This window comes from Solea senegalensis, linkage group LG2 (genome assembly GCF_019176455.1).
Source record: "Solea senegalensis isolate Sse05_10M linkage group LG2, IFAPA_SoseM_1, whole genome shotgun sequence".
NCBI classification, from domain to species: domain Eukaryota; kingdom Metazoa; phylum Chordata; class Actinopteri; order Pleuronectiformes; family Soleidae; genus Solea; species Solea senegalensis.
Window position 1 is genome coordinate 33,703,708 of NC_058022.1, and position 14,958 is coordinate 33,718,665.

Genomic DNA, 14,958 nt, shown 5'->3' on the forward strand with positions numbered 1-14,958 from the left:
AATACACATTACAGTATGTAAAGATATAAAAAGATTAGTATTAAATATTCTCTGGCTCCCATTTCTCCAATTTTATTGTGAATCTATAGACACTATTGTAATAATACTGCGTTTTTCTCCTTCAATAATCACTTTGTAACTTTGCTGAGACATTAATCCAAGTGGGCAACACTCAACTGACTAATTATAGTCAATGTTTAACTATAGCTAAAGTTGTTAATAACAGCGGGAGTACACAGCTGACACATGGCAACACCAAAACGGCCTTACACTGACATCTAGTGGACACACATACAAGCTACAAGACGAAAATGTTGGGGCATTTTTTTTTTTAAGTCTAAATGAGCTTAGAGTCTTACATCTAGAGTCAAAGTGAATTCATTCTGAGATAAATAAAGGCTTCTTCTGGCATAAAAGACAATTAAAAACTATTGTGTGCAATCATTAACACCTTTAATATGTTGAGCATGAACATACTGACTCAAACATTCATACAGTTAGAAGCAAAAAAAAATATTGAGGGCAAATCCACAACATAAAATAAGATCATAATAACAGGAGGTTATATATATACATACATACATATATATATATATATATGTATGCTGTGCAGACAATGTACAAAATGATATTTGTGAGTCAGGTTAAACCAATATGATAGTAAAATACACATTATATGACAATACATACTGTATTTTTTGAAAAATAAAGAAGACAAATATAGATATTTATATACAGGTACACAAAGATACTGCATTTTGGAGCCTTGAATTTTGAAAAAAAAAGTACAATGGCATTTTTTGGTTTGTTTTTTAAGTCCAGAAGCAAGCAATACATATATATATGTATACATATATATGATGTTTGTATTTCTATACGCAAAATACTTGGTGAGAAACAGGCTGTGACGGTTTAACAGAGAGGAGAGAGTGTGTCTCAATTCAATCAGAGTTGATCTCGATTCACCCTACGTGTGAGTCAGTGTCCTGCTGACTCACTGCTGACGATGATGATTTACAACTACTTTGGCTCAGTTTTCGCGGAAATGTGTCCCTCCACTGCAGAACGTTGTTAAGATGTTAAATTTACAGGGCGTTACGACAGTTGCTGTGGCGTCAATTGTGGTCAACGTGTCAGTATCGAACACATTTGGTGGGTCGTTGTGTTTCGAGACGTTCCGTAAATACGGGAGAGTTCTTCTTAAAGCAAATTTAATTTAAAAAAACTTCAATGTGTGCCTGCTTTTGTGCATTTGTTGGTTGTTTTTTTGCGATACATTTGTCACATTTCTACCAATATCTGATCATCCTTTTATAGTTTATGGATATAACTGTTTTTACACATAATTTTCTTTTCTAATGAAATACCTGTTTTATGACACTAGTTGTGCACAAAACTGAGCCAAAGCAATTACACAAAACACCAACTCAATCCGCCTCTTCTACTTTCACTGCATTTAAGGCTTTACTACGTTACATCAGAGATGGATGGCGCTGACTGACAACTTCTAACTTGTAAATAAGGCTCCAGTCCAACATTCAAGTTGTAAAATACTAAGTTTGATGACAGGACAAAGAAAATGTTTCTCATTTATGGGGGAAAAAAATTAGCAAGAAGCTTTCGGAAAACAACAATTTCCAGGTTTACGTACAATTTTCAACGCCAAACAATATTTACATGTCAGAAACCATTAATCACAGTAAGAACAATTATTTTTGGTTGTAAATCGCCACAAACCATTTTCCACAACAGTTCTGTGATCATTATTCTAAATGCGTCCCTTTGGTATCCTTATAAAGCGTCACAAAATGGCTTTATTTTTTGGGGGGTGGTTTTTTTACGCCAAGTATTCCAAGATTGTCATAATTTGTTTAGATTGTCATATTTGACAAAAGTGACTTGTTTAGAATCCAAGTGCTGAGTCGTGTTTTTTAAAGGATAAACAATCAAAATAAGAGCTCGTTTGAAAAAAAAAAAAAGGCACTTGAAGATTTCACCTCGCCTCGTGCGTGTACAATTTCATTCAGTGAAGTGGTGATTTTGCCATTGGTTTCCCTCATTTTAAAATACACATATACAATAGCTGCCTTTGACTGTTTTACTTCAGCGTTTTGATGCCACACATAAACCACAAGACAGAGAGAGCGAGAGAGAGGAAAGATGAAAATTGGGTTAAATTAGTGTGAAATTCAAGTCAAAAAAGAAACAAACAAATAAAATAAAATAAAAAATCTTAGATTAGGCGGTGAGTAATTCTGCTTTGACGCGTGTCAAATTATTTTTAAATAAAATATTATTAAAATAGATTAGTTACTACTTATTTAAGTTGCTTTCCATTGAAATAAGCCATGATGACGACTTTTATCATGCAATATAATTCAGTTTTTTAAGAGCATCCGTATAAAATTTGTGCTAAATTTGTCATCATTAGTGTCATTTTATGTGAATATTGTTGACTATGCTTTGGCATCACTTTCAAAGGAATAGTGCAATTCATCACTTAATTAAAATAGGAACTGGGCATAGTGACATTAAGGCAATTAAGGGCGAGTTTAACTTTGGTTTTCGGTCACGTATCAAACACCAATTTCCACCATGACACTGTTTTATGTTGTTGGTTGTTTTTTTTTAAAAGTCCCTTTAAAGTTTCAAACAAGTGTGTCAGTTTTAATGCACTGTCTGAAGTGTTTTTTCTTCTGCAAAACAACAGGAAAACAACAACAACAATGCAGAAATATTAAGGAGAGGAAAAGTGAAAGAAGAAACAAAGCTGGCTCAGTGAAAAAAAAAAAGCAGCTGGTCTTACACATCGCCTGTTAGAAGAATAATCTATGATTTGTGTGTGCGTTTCTTTCTCTTTGGTTACTGTAAATACCCTGTCTGCAAAGCAAATCCCCCCCCCCTTAGTGGGACAGTTAAGAGTTGAAATGAACTTAATCAAGATGCATTTTCAAAAACAAAAAAATAACACACATTTTCATCCTTCTCAAAGTAGAAAAAAACCAAGGGTGCATTTAAGACGGCAGAGGATTAACAGGACGCTTTCTTTCTCTTCACTTTCGTCCAGGTAAATCAGTCTAGGAGCAAAGTTCGGGGTCGTCTTCTCCTCCTCTGTGTCGAAGATAGTGGTGTGACAGGAGGAAAAACACTGTCTTTAGTCCAATTAAACACGAATCCCCCATTTTAATGTGGCTTGTCCGAGGCCACTGTTCAAAAATCAATGACAACAAAATTCAAAGGTCAATCCGTGAGTTCATTGTTGTTCTCCATTTTGGACAAATTGCTGAGAACTAGAAGTGGGAAGATACAGAAGAAATCATACATCCAACTTTGCCAAAAGTAAAAAAAAATAAAAATAAAAAGGAGAAGAAGAAGATTTCCTTTCTTCCTCTTCAGACTTCTCTTCCTCGACCTCAAACCAGCTACCCAGAAGCAAACTTGAGGAGAGACATTCTGTTTTCTCTCCTCACCCATTTCTGGGCCACAGTTTCCTCTCTTCAGTCTATTCCATTTCATGTTTAGAGACGGGAGTCTTTCCTCGACGCTGCAGTTCCTCCGCCCGGGTTCCTACTTGTTCTCTGAGTAGTATGCATTCTTATAGGGCAGCGTGGGGAAGGAGACACCTCTGTTCCCAATGACTGAATGGTTGTTGACCTGCGGGAAAAAAAACACATGCATAGTATTTTAGTCTATTAGTACAACATGATCTTTGAACATCATGACACGTCCTCGTTCCCTTTAGCATGTGGACGTCTATTAACTTATGTAGCGAGGTGAGGGAAATTCATCGGATGTCGCTGAAACAAAGTCAGATATCAGAGGCTTGGCGTGACATGCATCTTTCACACAATCTCTCTTGTATGCCTAAAATGAATGTTCCTTGCGTGTGTTGCCAGATGTGTATGACGGTTTACGAGACACAAACCTGGTGTGTAATAAGAGTTAGAACATGACGGAGTGTTGGCACATCAGAGACCACCACGATGTCAAGCATGGATGTAGCCAGTGTGTTGTCGAAACATGGAACAATACCACAAAAAACAGAACGGTAACACCGCAGCCTTTGCATTTTGCGAACTGTGTTCAAAGAACCTCATGCTCAGATCTGGGACTGTTGACATACAGAGTTTACACTCCCATGATGCAAATTGTTCTTCCGGCCATGACTTATTTGCTCGATTGCGTTCTTCTTACCTGTGTCTGTTGACTAAAGTTGAGGAACTGCTGCTGTTGCACCAGCAGGTCATTGAGCTCGAGACCCGTGGTCATTTGGCATGACAGAGGTGACTCATCAGGGGTCGGTAACGCCGTCACCCCCAGCACAGAGCCTCCTACTCCTCCTCCTCCTCCTCCTCCTCCTCCTCCAAGAAGACCCTGATAGACACAGGCGGGCTTGGAGAGGATCTGATTGCTGCCGACCGGGTTAATCTGCTTGCAGGGCGCCGGGTGACCGGGGTGCGCTCTGTTTACGGGCACAGACGTGGTGGCGTTTCTAAACATACAACTGCTAGAAGGTGGCAGAGGTGACGGCTCCAAGTCAAACGGCAGACTTGAAGTCTCAGGAGTCCTGAACATTGGCCTGCCATTTACGGTGGTTTGGGGCACGTGGACGGGCGGAGGATTGTTTGGAAGCGCTGACATTTGGTTGAGGCAGGCGCCCATCTGTTGGCACCCGTTTGTTATGAGCTGCTGCTCCTCCAGCAGCCAGGGCTGAATCTGAATGTCCTTGTTTTGTGTCTGAAGTGCGTCATGACCCTGCAAGCAGCTCGATGGAGGATGAGCTGCAATAAAACCGGATTCTTTCAAAATATTCTGGGTGTATGTTTGTACAAAGTTGTCCACTTGGTTTGAGCCGGGCATGGAGGAGCTCCACTGCTCGCCCTGAAAGTTAAACGCGGGATTTAACTTTCTGTTTTCTTTTTGTTGGTCCTGGAGGCCGACCTGTGGGTTGAACATCTGCCCGTGGTTCTGAGTTTGGTTAGAGTGAAGCTGATTGGTGTGCTTGAACGCCCCGGGACTGTTTCCCTTGGCAGCGACCGGTAATGTCCTCAAGTCATTCTGCGTTTGAGCGCAAGAATCTGCCAAGGAGGAGCTGAAGGTCAGTGGAGCACCAATGTGGCCAGGACCAACTGAATTAGGAAGCTGAGAGGCAATCTGCTGAAAGGGAGGGCCTTTTAGACCTGAAGAACTGACTTGAGGAAGATCCATGTGAGTGAGTTTCATTGTCTCCAGGACTGGCATTGGATGTCCATTCATCACCTGCCCACTGTTTGCCATCAGCTGATTCTGAGGCTGTAGAGGCCAGCTGAAGTCCTGCTCTGCACTCTGCACAGGATCTTGGCTTTGGAGGTCCAAAGTGGAGAGGGAGGCTGGGACAATATCATCCAGCGGATTAGCCAGCTTGAGCCCAACTTCCTTCTGGAGCTGTTCCTCTACGTAGGACAGGATGTCGTTGCTGAGAATGTCGTTGAGGTCTTCGCTCATGTCGGTGTTGTTGGTGCTCATCCTCAGCAGTGTGCTCTCCCAGCTCTTGAGTTCGTCAGGCTCAACGTCCAGGCTGTCGATGATGTTGTTGTCCCCGAGGATCTGCTGCAGGGTCTCCATCATGTCGTGAACTATGGCCTCCGACTTAAGCAGACTTGGCACGGGCTTGGGTGCAGTGTTCTGCCAGATGTCTCCGGGGACACTGAGTGTGGCGTGGCTGTCCTTGAAGGCGACGTCATTGAGGGAGGTGATTGTGGTGCTGCTGTGCTCACAGTAGATGGACTGGTCCTGGCTCAGCATGCATCCCAGGATGGAGTCACGGCTGACGAATGAGCTGTCCAATTTCCTCTGCTTCGGGTTGGAGCACTGGTCGGGGCTGTCGACGATCGGGGTCATGTCATACAGCAGCGCCTCCCCAGCTGCAACGTTGAACGGCAGCTGCAGACGTCTGCGGCTCAGGTGCTCTTCTCCTTCTTCATTTCTGTAATGAAAAAGCACAAGAAGAGGAGTTTTTTTTCCTGAGTCCAGCGTCTCACAGAGCTGAAAAGCACCCTCCCCGCTCTTTGGTTCTGAACTTACGTCAAAGCTCTCTGCCGGGCCACAATGAAGTCTGGCTTCCCTCCTTTAAAGACCATTCTGGCGAGGGCTTGGACCCAGACCCACGCCCCGTCTTTTGTCAGCAGCCTGAAGACGGTGAAACCGCTGTCTCCTGTTTTAATCACTGACAAAAAAAATGACACAAAAACAGTCATACATTTACTGTATATTAATTTTTCCCTTGGTCTAAAAATGGTCTACAGCTGCTTTATCTTAGAAAAAAAAACACATTGAGGGACATTTGTTTTCCTTAGGTACTCACTTCTTAAGTGGTTGTCAGCACAGTGCATCATGTCTGCAGCATGGATGAAGTGGTAACCTGTACCTCTTGTGCAGAGCTCTGTTTCGTTGTAGCCTAAAATAACCTTCCCTCTGTGGGAAAAGAAACAAAACATTTATTTTAAATGATTTAAGTCGATGTATCTTTGGCTGACGCTGAGCTTTTCCTTGAGTTCTTAGGTTACGGGCCTGACCTGGTATCGATACCCATGGGTGTAAAGTCCAGCTTGTGCTTGGTCTGGAAAATGAGCGTCTTGGTGCGAATCTCGACGATGGACGGCGGCTGCAGCGGTATGGCGATTGAGAACAGAGCGAGCTGGGGAGGAGCCCGCGCCCCGTCCTCCGCCATCTGGCTCTGGCCGTGGAGGAGCTTCAGGCGGCCGTGGAAGTTCAGTGCCTGAACACAGACACACAAGTTCAGTCATAAACACAAATGAACAAGTGTATGTATGCCGTGCATGCAATACAACAGTGTCGCTTTTATTTTGAAAAGCCTGTTTTTATTATTTACATATGGATGCATCTGTGTCTGTCCGCACAGCTGGCCCCCTATAAATGTCGCCTCACATTAAAAAAACAAGAAAAGTTGATTCCGAATGCCGCGTATTTAACGATAAATGGACTGCTAAATAATTATTTACAGAAGTCGAAGGTAAAAGTTCAGGAGTTATCATTATCTCCCTCCCCGTTTATTATCTTATTATCTAATCTAGTATCTATTCATTCGATATATTCAATAGAGTCAGTTAGTTATAATTGAATAAAATCTGCATGTTCCTTCATTTTGGTTATTGTGTTATTTGTATGCTGCCACAATTTACCCCAAAAAAAAAAAAAAAAAATTTACTGCTTTTTTTTTATTATAAAGGGATAAAATAAATGAACATTGAGCAGAATTAATTCAGCCCATTGGCTCGGCCCTCAACAATATTTTACGTTTCTCATGTTTGGCCCCTTGGGGAAAATAATTGCCCACCCCTGTCATAAAGGGTGGTTCTTAACAATCACTTCTTCTCTTTATTTGCCTCACACAGCTCTTTCTTGCAAGTTATTTGAGAGCATTTGTGACATAAACGCGTTAGCATTTAACCTAGCAGACTTTATCAATAACACGTTGGCATTTAAGCTAGCGGACTTTATCTCTAAGGCTTTAGTATTTAAGCTAGCGGACTTTATCTCTAACACTTTGGTATTTAAGATAGCGGGTTTATCTCTAACACCTAAGCATTTAAGATAGCGGGCTTCATCTCTAAGGCTTTAATATTTAAGCTAGCGGACTTTATCTCTAACACTTTGGTATTTAAGCTAGCGGACTTTATCTCTAACACTTTGGTATTTAAGCTAGCGGACTTTATCTCTAACACCTTAGCATTTAAGATAGCGGGCTTCATCTCTAACGCTTTAGGATTTAAGCTAGCGGACTTTATCTCTAACGTTTTGGTATTTAAACTAGTTGACTTTATCGCTAACGTGTAAGCATTTAACCTAGCAGACTATAACACTAACGCGTTAGCAGTTCAGCTAGCGGACTTCATCGCTAACGTGTAAGCATTTAACCTAGTAGACTATAACACTAACGCGTTAGCAGTTCAGCTAGCGAACTTTATCACTAATGTGTAAGCATTTAACCTAGCAGACTATAACACTAACGCGTTAGCAGTTCAACTAGCGGACTTTATCTCTGACGTGTTGGCATTTAAGATAGCAGACTTTATCTCTAACACTTTAGTATTTAAGCTAGCGGACTTCATCTTCGCAAACATCACAATGTGAAAACATGAGGGTTGAATATCACTTATTCATATACCAGAATAGTTTCAGCTTTTTAAACAAATGTGGCCCTTTGCAGTGAGCAAATCTCCCGGTGTGTGTTTGTGTGTGGGGGGGAAAAAGGGAGGTTTGGGAGTGTGTTACCAGGAAGCCAGAGGAGTTGTCAAGCAGACAGCGGAATCGACAACAGAAGTTTCTCTCTAGAAAAGAAGAATTTTCTGGAGGGATGGCCTGAGGATCATAGGGCATCAAGCCACTGCTGATTTCTACAGAACTCAGCTCACCTGTGGAAATAAGAAAAACATTTACCATCAAGGTTTTTAAACAAAGGCTTTCTGAAGGTCAGCTGAAAAGGTGTCTGGACTTACTGGGACTTGCTGGAGCACCGTCGGACTTGCAGAAATTGGGCTTGAGGGCAAAGTGAAGCTGTTGCCTGAACAGAGTCCGGTCGTCTGTGTGGATCAACTCAAACACACTCTGATGGATGACGTCTGACTGGAAACAGGAGGAAAAAAAAACATAAATAACGACACTGTTTCCATGGTGTTTAAAAATCGAAACCTAAAATATACCGGCACAGCCTCCATAAAAGCTGTTGGATAATAGTTTATAGCTGTGCATACATAATAACACAACAAATATTGAATTGAGTTATTGTTTACACTGCTTTCTTTATTGTGTGATCTGCTAAAATCGTGTGTGTTCAGATGTGCCTGCCAGACAAACGTGCAAAGGATAATTTATTCAAATGAAAGTCATTAAAAATGTTACACTCTATTCTTAGACTTTAACCAGACTCTGAGTTCTAACCGAGTAAAATTCACTCCTGTCTTCACTCGTGTGAACAAGATCGTAGCTAAGATGAAATACTGGGTTCACTGCCTGCATGTTTTGGCACATATTGTTTAAGACTGGCCTTTCTCCAGCTCAGCCTTCGTTTGGGTGGCAAGCTCCATCCCTCCCCGTGTTTGTTCTGGCGATCCGCGTTCGCGGGTGCGATGATGCAAGTGTACACACACAGGCAGCGTGAACAATGCTCCGGTGGATGAGTGCCACTCACTTAAGGCTGGAAACACAGAGACGCCGTTGTGCTCGAGGACCAAGGTGCTGAGCGAACCACACCTCACGGCTTAGTTCTGTTTCTCAACCGTTGACAAACAAACCGATCACAAAGCCCGCCTTTGTTCAGCGGGCGCTGAAAAATGGCCTCTCTGGGGCTTTTGTGGAGCTCAAAACAACCCTGATGTCAGAATGTGTGAGCATGACAGGTTTGTGAAATTCGGCTTCTGTCCACAGCAGGGAAGTTCGTTTCACAGTTCACTTCCTTCAGACCAAAACATGAAAAACGATGAAAAATACACACGGCCGTCCACAAATCGACAAATCGGTTTCCCCTCCGATTCATATTCAGTGTTATCTCTGGCGTGATCTCACGTGTGTGTTTTTCAACTGTCTATCTTCTTGTTTTTTTTTTTTTTGGTTTGGCTGCTTTGTAAATAAATAAAGTTTATATTAGAGACAAACAGTAAATGCAGCTGCTAACTTTTTTTTACCAGCCTCTAAGACTTTGCCGATTAGAATCCTCATTCCAGACTACATCATGAAAAAAGCTCTGTGTGTGTGTGTGTGTGTTTGCTTTTTAAGCCCCGACTGCAGACATTTTTAAACCCGGATCAAACAGATGTGTTTATAAGTGCGCAGCCAACAAAGCAGCACACACACGCACGACAAGTAATACTATTCTTAAACATTAGGACCTTAAAATGCTCCTTAAAGAGTGCACATGTGTGTTTCTGTTTGTGTGTCTTTGTCGTCCGGTGTTGGTATCTCTGAAGGATTATCAGAGGATGTCGGAGTGTCCTTGTTTTTAAACCACGGGCGGCGTTATGACATGTTTACAGATGCGAATGGAGTGCACAAATATGAACCGAAACGTTTCATGAGGGACGCGGGAGTTCACCGGGTCAACGGAGTGGAAACAGAGACGAGTTATTTCTGTGCACACAGACTCCGCTTCACGCTCACATTGATTTTATCAGGTCAGAAGCAGATGATGTCTGCTTTAAACTTTCCTAATTATCTCCAACATTAGCTGGCTTAGCAAGAAAAAAAAAGCTTTTAAGTAAAAATGAAGACGTGTGGTTGCAGTCTGTAGTTCATTATCAGCCTTTCTCTTGGACAGTTTCACATAATCGTTTATTGCATGATATATTTCCATGTTTTTTTTGTTATTTTTAGAGTAACTGACAATTCTATTTGTTCATTTTGACCTGCACAGTCCATGAGAAGCATCATGATGCTTTTTGCTCGACAAATAAACGTAAGCATAAACTTCTGCACCAACCAAAATCATTATTTTTTACCTGGTGGAAGCCGAGGAACTCCTGAATGGTGGGCGACGTGTAGAAGATGTAACCTTCGGCCGTGATCACCAACACGAAGCCATTCAGCGCCTGAAAAACCAAACAGATATACTTTATATGTTGCTGTTTAGTAGTCAATTCTCTGCGCTAGCCGCAGCCACAACCACGCTATAGACGCTGGCTGGCGCTCATTGAATCCAAAACACATGTATTTTGGTTTCATCTGACCAAAGAATGTGCTGAAAGCATCTGTTCGGCTTCTTTTCGTGCTCTTTGGCAAGGTTTAATTGTGCATTTTCGTGCAGTGCTGACAGGTTTTCCTCTGTTATTGGTAGCGCGGCTGTGCCTGTTGCCTCCAAGCTCTGCTACAGCTGTGTTCACCTCACAGTCTCACAGTCTCTTATTTGTTTCCCACATTGGACACGCGGTGATCTGACGCGTTACCTGGAGCAACAGGTCTCCCTCGGTGAAGCCCACTCCATCGATGGACGTCACACGGGAGGAGAAGGGCGAGGAGGAGGAGGAGGAGGAGGAGGAAGACGTGGTCGTGGAGGATGGAGCCAGCGTTTTCTGGACGTTTCCCCCGAACATCAGGCTGCTGTCGGCAGCCCAGTTGGAGCCGTTCTGGGGTTTCGCCATGGTGGCTGAGAGAGAGAACAACAAAATTCACCCGTTACACAAAAGATTCCAAATGGACATTTATTTGACTTGTTTGTTGTTCATTTTGACTTTTGCACAATTGTCCTAAACCAAGAAAAACAGGAAGTGAAAGTAATCTCAGACACAACTTTCACATGTCTACCACCTTATGTACTTTCCACACCGACCACATTTTCTCCAAAACACCAGTTCAAGAACACGGTGAGAAAGAGGAACCGCACACATCTCCGCCTCCGACTATCAGGGTGGAACCGCCTTGACACTTCCTGTCGTCTAACAACTTTTCACTCAGCTCATCGTCCTCCTCTTCCTCCTCAAGCAAGCACTTCTTATCTTCACTGCTGCTCTCTCAAAGTGCAGCAGTGCGACATGAGGGGGGAAAAAATAAATGAATGGCCCAAAAATAGCGCCAAAATATCCTCTCAAGAGAGGAAATCAGCTGGGATGATGATGGATCAAAGAGACAGGGATGTTTGTGGAGCACATTTTGAATGAAAACAACATTTTCCCTCATATATTGCATCTTTCATGTAATGTTTTGGGTCCTTTTGTTACTTTTTCCAGGTAAAAACTTTTGTTTTTCATTTAATCGCCTGATTTGCACAGGGTTCACGAGGTAAACAGTCCGTATAAGGTGACTGCATCATGGAAAGAAGTGACCTGGGGAATATTTTTAGTTTTTATTGCATATTTTTCCAGCTGTACACAACATTCAAAACTATAAAAATTAATTAAATTCATGTGATCTGGACGAGGATAAGTGGAAGAGAATATATACTTCTTGGAGAGAGCACCGACCATCTTACCTGACAACTATTTTTATAAGTGAATTTGTGGATTAATAGACGGGGGGATCGTGAAAAACATCAATTACAATGAGGAGTGACGGTTTTAGAGGCTTGAGTTTTATGTGTTCAAGATTTAGACTCCGTAGTCTCACACACACACACACACAGAGTGGATGGAGGCTGGCTCAGCCCAGGCTAAACAAGGATAACAGGCAGAGCCACAAAATTACCCGTTAGCCTTGGTGTGTGTTTTTCCCCCCTCTGATTTTTTTTTTCCTGTGGCCTGAGCACAACAGGGTGCCAGGGATTTTGGGAAGAACGAGGCTCATGTACAGCGGTCAGTGACGGAGCCTGGATCGATCTGGATCGAGCTGGTTCTATAAAAAGTAAGCGTTTTCGGTTGTACAGACCTTGGAAATTAAACAAGCAATTAAAACCAGACGAAATTTTGCTGGTGACACAACTGGGATTTTTATAAATATTTCCTTACACCAATATGTTTTCCATCATTTTTGAGTCTAAGGATGTTTTAAAACGTCAAGAAAACAAAATTTTTAGACCTATTTCTCACAGTTTTTCCCACTTAATTTGTGCCGAAAAAATATTGTGACCATCCTATAAAAATAGTTCATCTGGTTCCACCACCACTAAGCTTTTAATTTATTTTTTATTTTTTTACTTGTGGCTTTTCCTTGTAACTTTGGGATGCTGAAGGCATTTTGTTGCATTGACAACGATGAGTCAGACTTGAGTGGAGTTTGGGCTTTAAAAAAAACAACAGACAAAAATCAACGCAGTGAAGGTTTTCCAAAAAGAAAAGGACAATGACAAAGATGTAAAAACCACAAAAACAATGCTTTTCCAAGTTCGTGTGGTGACTTCTTTAAAGTGCATAAAATCTGCTGTCACAATAAGATCGCTGGCATATGAAATAGTGGAAAAAGTGTCTTTTATTATTACTAAATAAATAAAAACCGTGATGTCTGACAATGAAAGCCTTTATTTCACGTGTCAGGGTCCGGCCCACTTTCACAGCAACAACAACACATGGCACAGATCCAGTCAGGAAGACACACACTTCACCTTTGTCTTGCACTGTTATTATTATTAAGAGCCTCACAACGTGAACTCGGAGCGCACACTCCAAAGCGCTGGGTGTCGACATGCTGCACATCCTGAGGTGTTTTTAGACGTGATGACTAGAAACGGCACAAGTTACACAGTTACGACTCGGCTCCGCTCTGCTCTACACGCTCTGGTATTAGTCACGTCGTTTTCCATGACGTCATAGTTCCTCCTCTACGCGGGCGGAGTCGTCCAAAGGACGGCTGCGCGAAACTGCCGTGACGAGCCGAGCCGAGTAGTGCTAGAACTGTATCATGGAAAAGCGCCATTAGAGAATTCTGTCTGTTATAATTTCTTGAAATGTCTCGCACAAACAAATATGTATCGGTATTGGTCGACACTCGAGGTTGCGTTATCGGTATCAGATATGGAAAAAAATGATAATGTGCCATTCCTATTAAGAAAAGAAGGATATTAAGCACATAAATCTCCAAAATGTGAAGAAAAAAAACTGCCAACTGCTTCTTTCAAAGATGAATCCAAGGGAAAGACAGTTTGACATGAAAGGGATAATCTGCCATCTTTGGGAAATCCCCTTATTCACAACAAAAGCTTTAATACTATTCCCCACAATGTCAAACTACTCACTTTTTTTGACATCCCAATAACCACATAAACTGGTTACTATGATCAAATAACACCGTACATAGACTTTGGACACGCTCAGCGAAAGAGAACCAGTTTGGTTTCAGAATTATTAAAGCACTAAATTAGTCAGAAAATTTGAGTCTGGTACAAAGAAAAGTGGTGGAACAACTAAACCAGATGGGTTGGTTTAACACATTAAAAGCACAAAGGAGGGAAATGTAGAGCTGTGGTTGGAACTGGGCACAGAGTCCATCCAGCGCGGCGGCTGCCCGAGGAACATCAGGTGGTAAAACATTTCAAAAAGACTAACATTTACAGAACGTGTGCTATCAAAGGATGTGGAGGGAAATGCAAATGCTGTGGGTGTTTGACCGACATTACCAGCGAAACTATACGGGTACCCAAAAGAAACATCAAATCATCATAAAAAATATGAAGGGAACACATAATCGGGAGTTTTGGAACTGTTGGTTTTTTAAAAAAAAAACAAACATCAAACAGCCAAGAGAAGATAGTCTGGTTTTCCAAAAAAGAAAGTCAAGAGGCGCATAAATTAAGCGGTTAAGCAGACAGAAAACCAAAAAAAAAAATGGCAGTATTTTCTTTTTTATTACACTAAGATGCCCTCGTGCACTGATTTACACCACTGTCTGTTTTATTTAGTTTGATTAACGGCGCTGTAGCAGTGCATACCACTCGCATTCCCAGCGCTGCTTCTTTTCTCTGGTTGCACACATGTTGGCGGGCGGCCACCCCCGAAATCTCAGACCTCAGAAACCTCTTTTACTGAAGCTGCAACGGGGGAGTTAAAGGTCCAGTGAGGAGGATATTACAGACAGGCTGCATTTACTGACCCATAAATATGTTTGTGTGACGCTTTAAAATGAAATTCATTCGGTTTTCAAAGCGTTAAATGTGTATTTTAGGCAGAGGCCGCCATTTTGTGCCACCACAGATAGAGAGTTTCAAAGTTTCTTTGTGTCTCATCGCTCGTTTCCTGTTGCTCTGAATTGCATTAAGATATCTTTTTAACATCTTATCTTAAGCCCACTAGCACACTAATGGATAATTGGCCAGAGTTCAGTTGACTGCATGGGAAAAGGTTGACTGTCTTTTTCTCATTAATGTGTGTTAAGATCTTTAGTTAATGAATAAAGTTGAACATTAAATGAGGGAGAAAGCAACAAATGTATGTACATTTATACTATAAATAAACCCCATAGATGACCTTAATTCATCAAATTCTAACCAGCATGTGAGTTTTTTTCAGTATATGATATTATGTGTTGTCTGATTCTGGTGCA

General features: G+C 41.7%; 1 protein-coding gene across 1 annotated transcript in view; it reads right to left on the reverse strand.

The window, feature by feature from the left end:
- Nucleotides 1–431: 431 nt before the first annotated feature.
- Nucleotides 432–14,958, reverse strand: part of ahr2 (aryl hydrocarbon receptor 2) — a 57,805-nt gene continuing 43,278 nt past the window's right edge. Inside the window, exons 3-11 of the mRNA XM_044014829.1 lie at nucleotides 10,938–11,137; nucleotides 10,494–10,583; nucleotides 8,499–8,625; nucleotides 8,275–8,414; nucleotides 6,555–6,757; nucleotides 6,344–6,453; nucleotides 6,064–6,205; nucleotides 4,195–5,965; nucleotides 432–3,654 (exon numbers count right to left, since the gene is read on the reverse strand). Coding sequence (XP_043870764.1) covers nucleotides 3,568–3,654; nucleotides 4,195–5,965; nucleotides 6,064–6,205; nucleotides 6,344–6,453; nucleotides 6,555–6,757; nucleotides 8,275–8,414; nucleotides 8,499–8,625; nucleotides 10,494–10,583; nucleotides 10,938–11,137 — 2,870 coding nt within the window. The 3' untranslated portion in view covers nucleotides 432–3,567. The remainder of the gene's footprint in view (nucleotides 3,655–4,194; nucleotides 5,966–6,063; nucleotides 6,206–6,343; nucleotides 6,454–6,554; nucleotides 6,758–8,274; nucleotides 8,415–8,498; nucleotides 8,626–10,493; nucleotides 10,584–10,937; nucleotides 11,138–14,958) is intronic.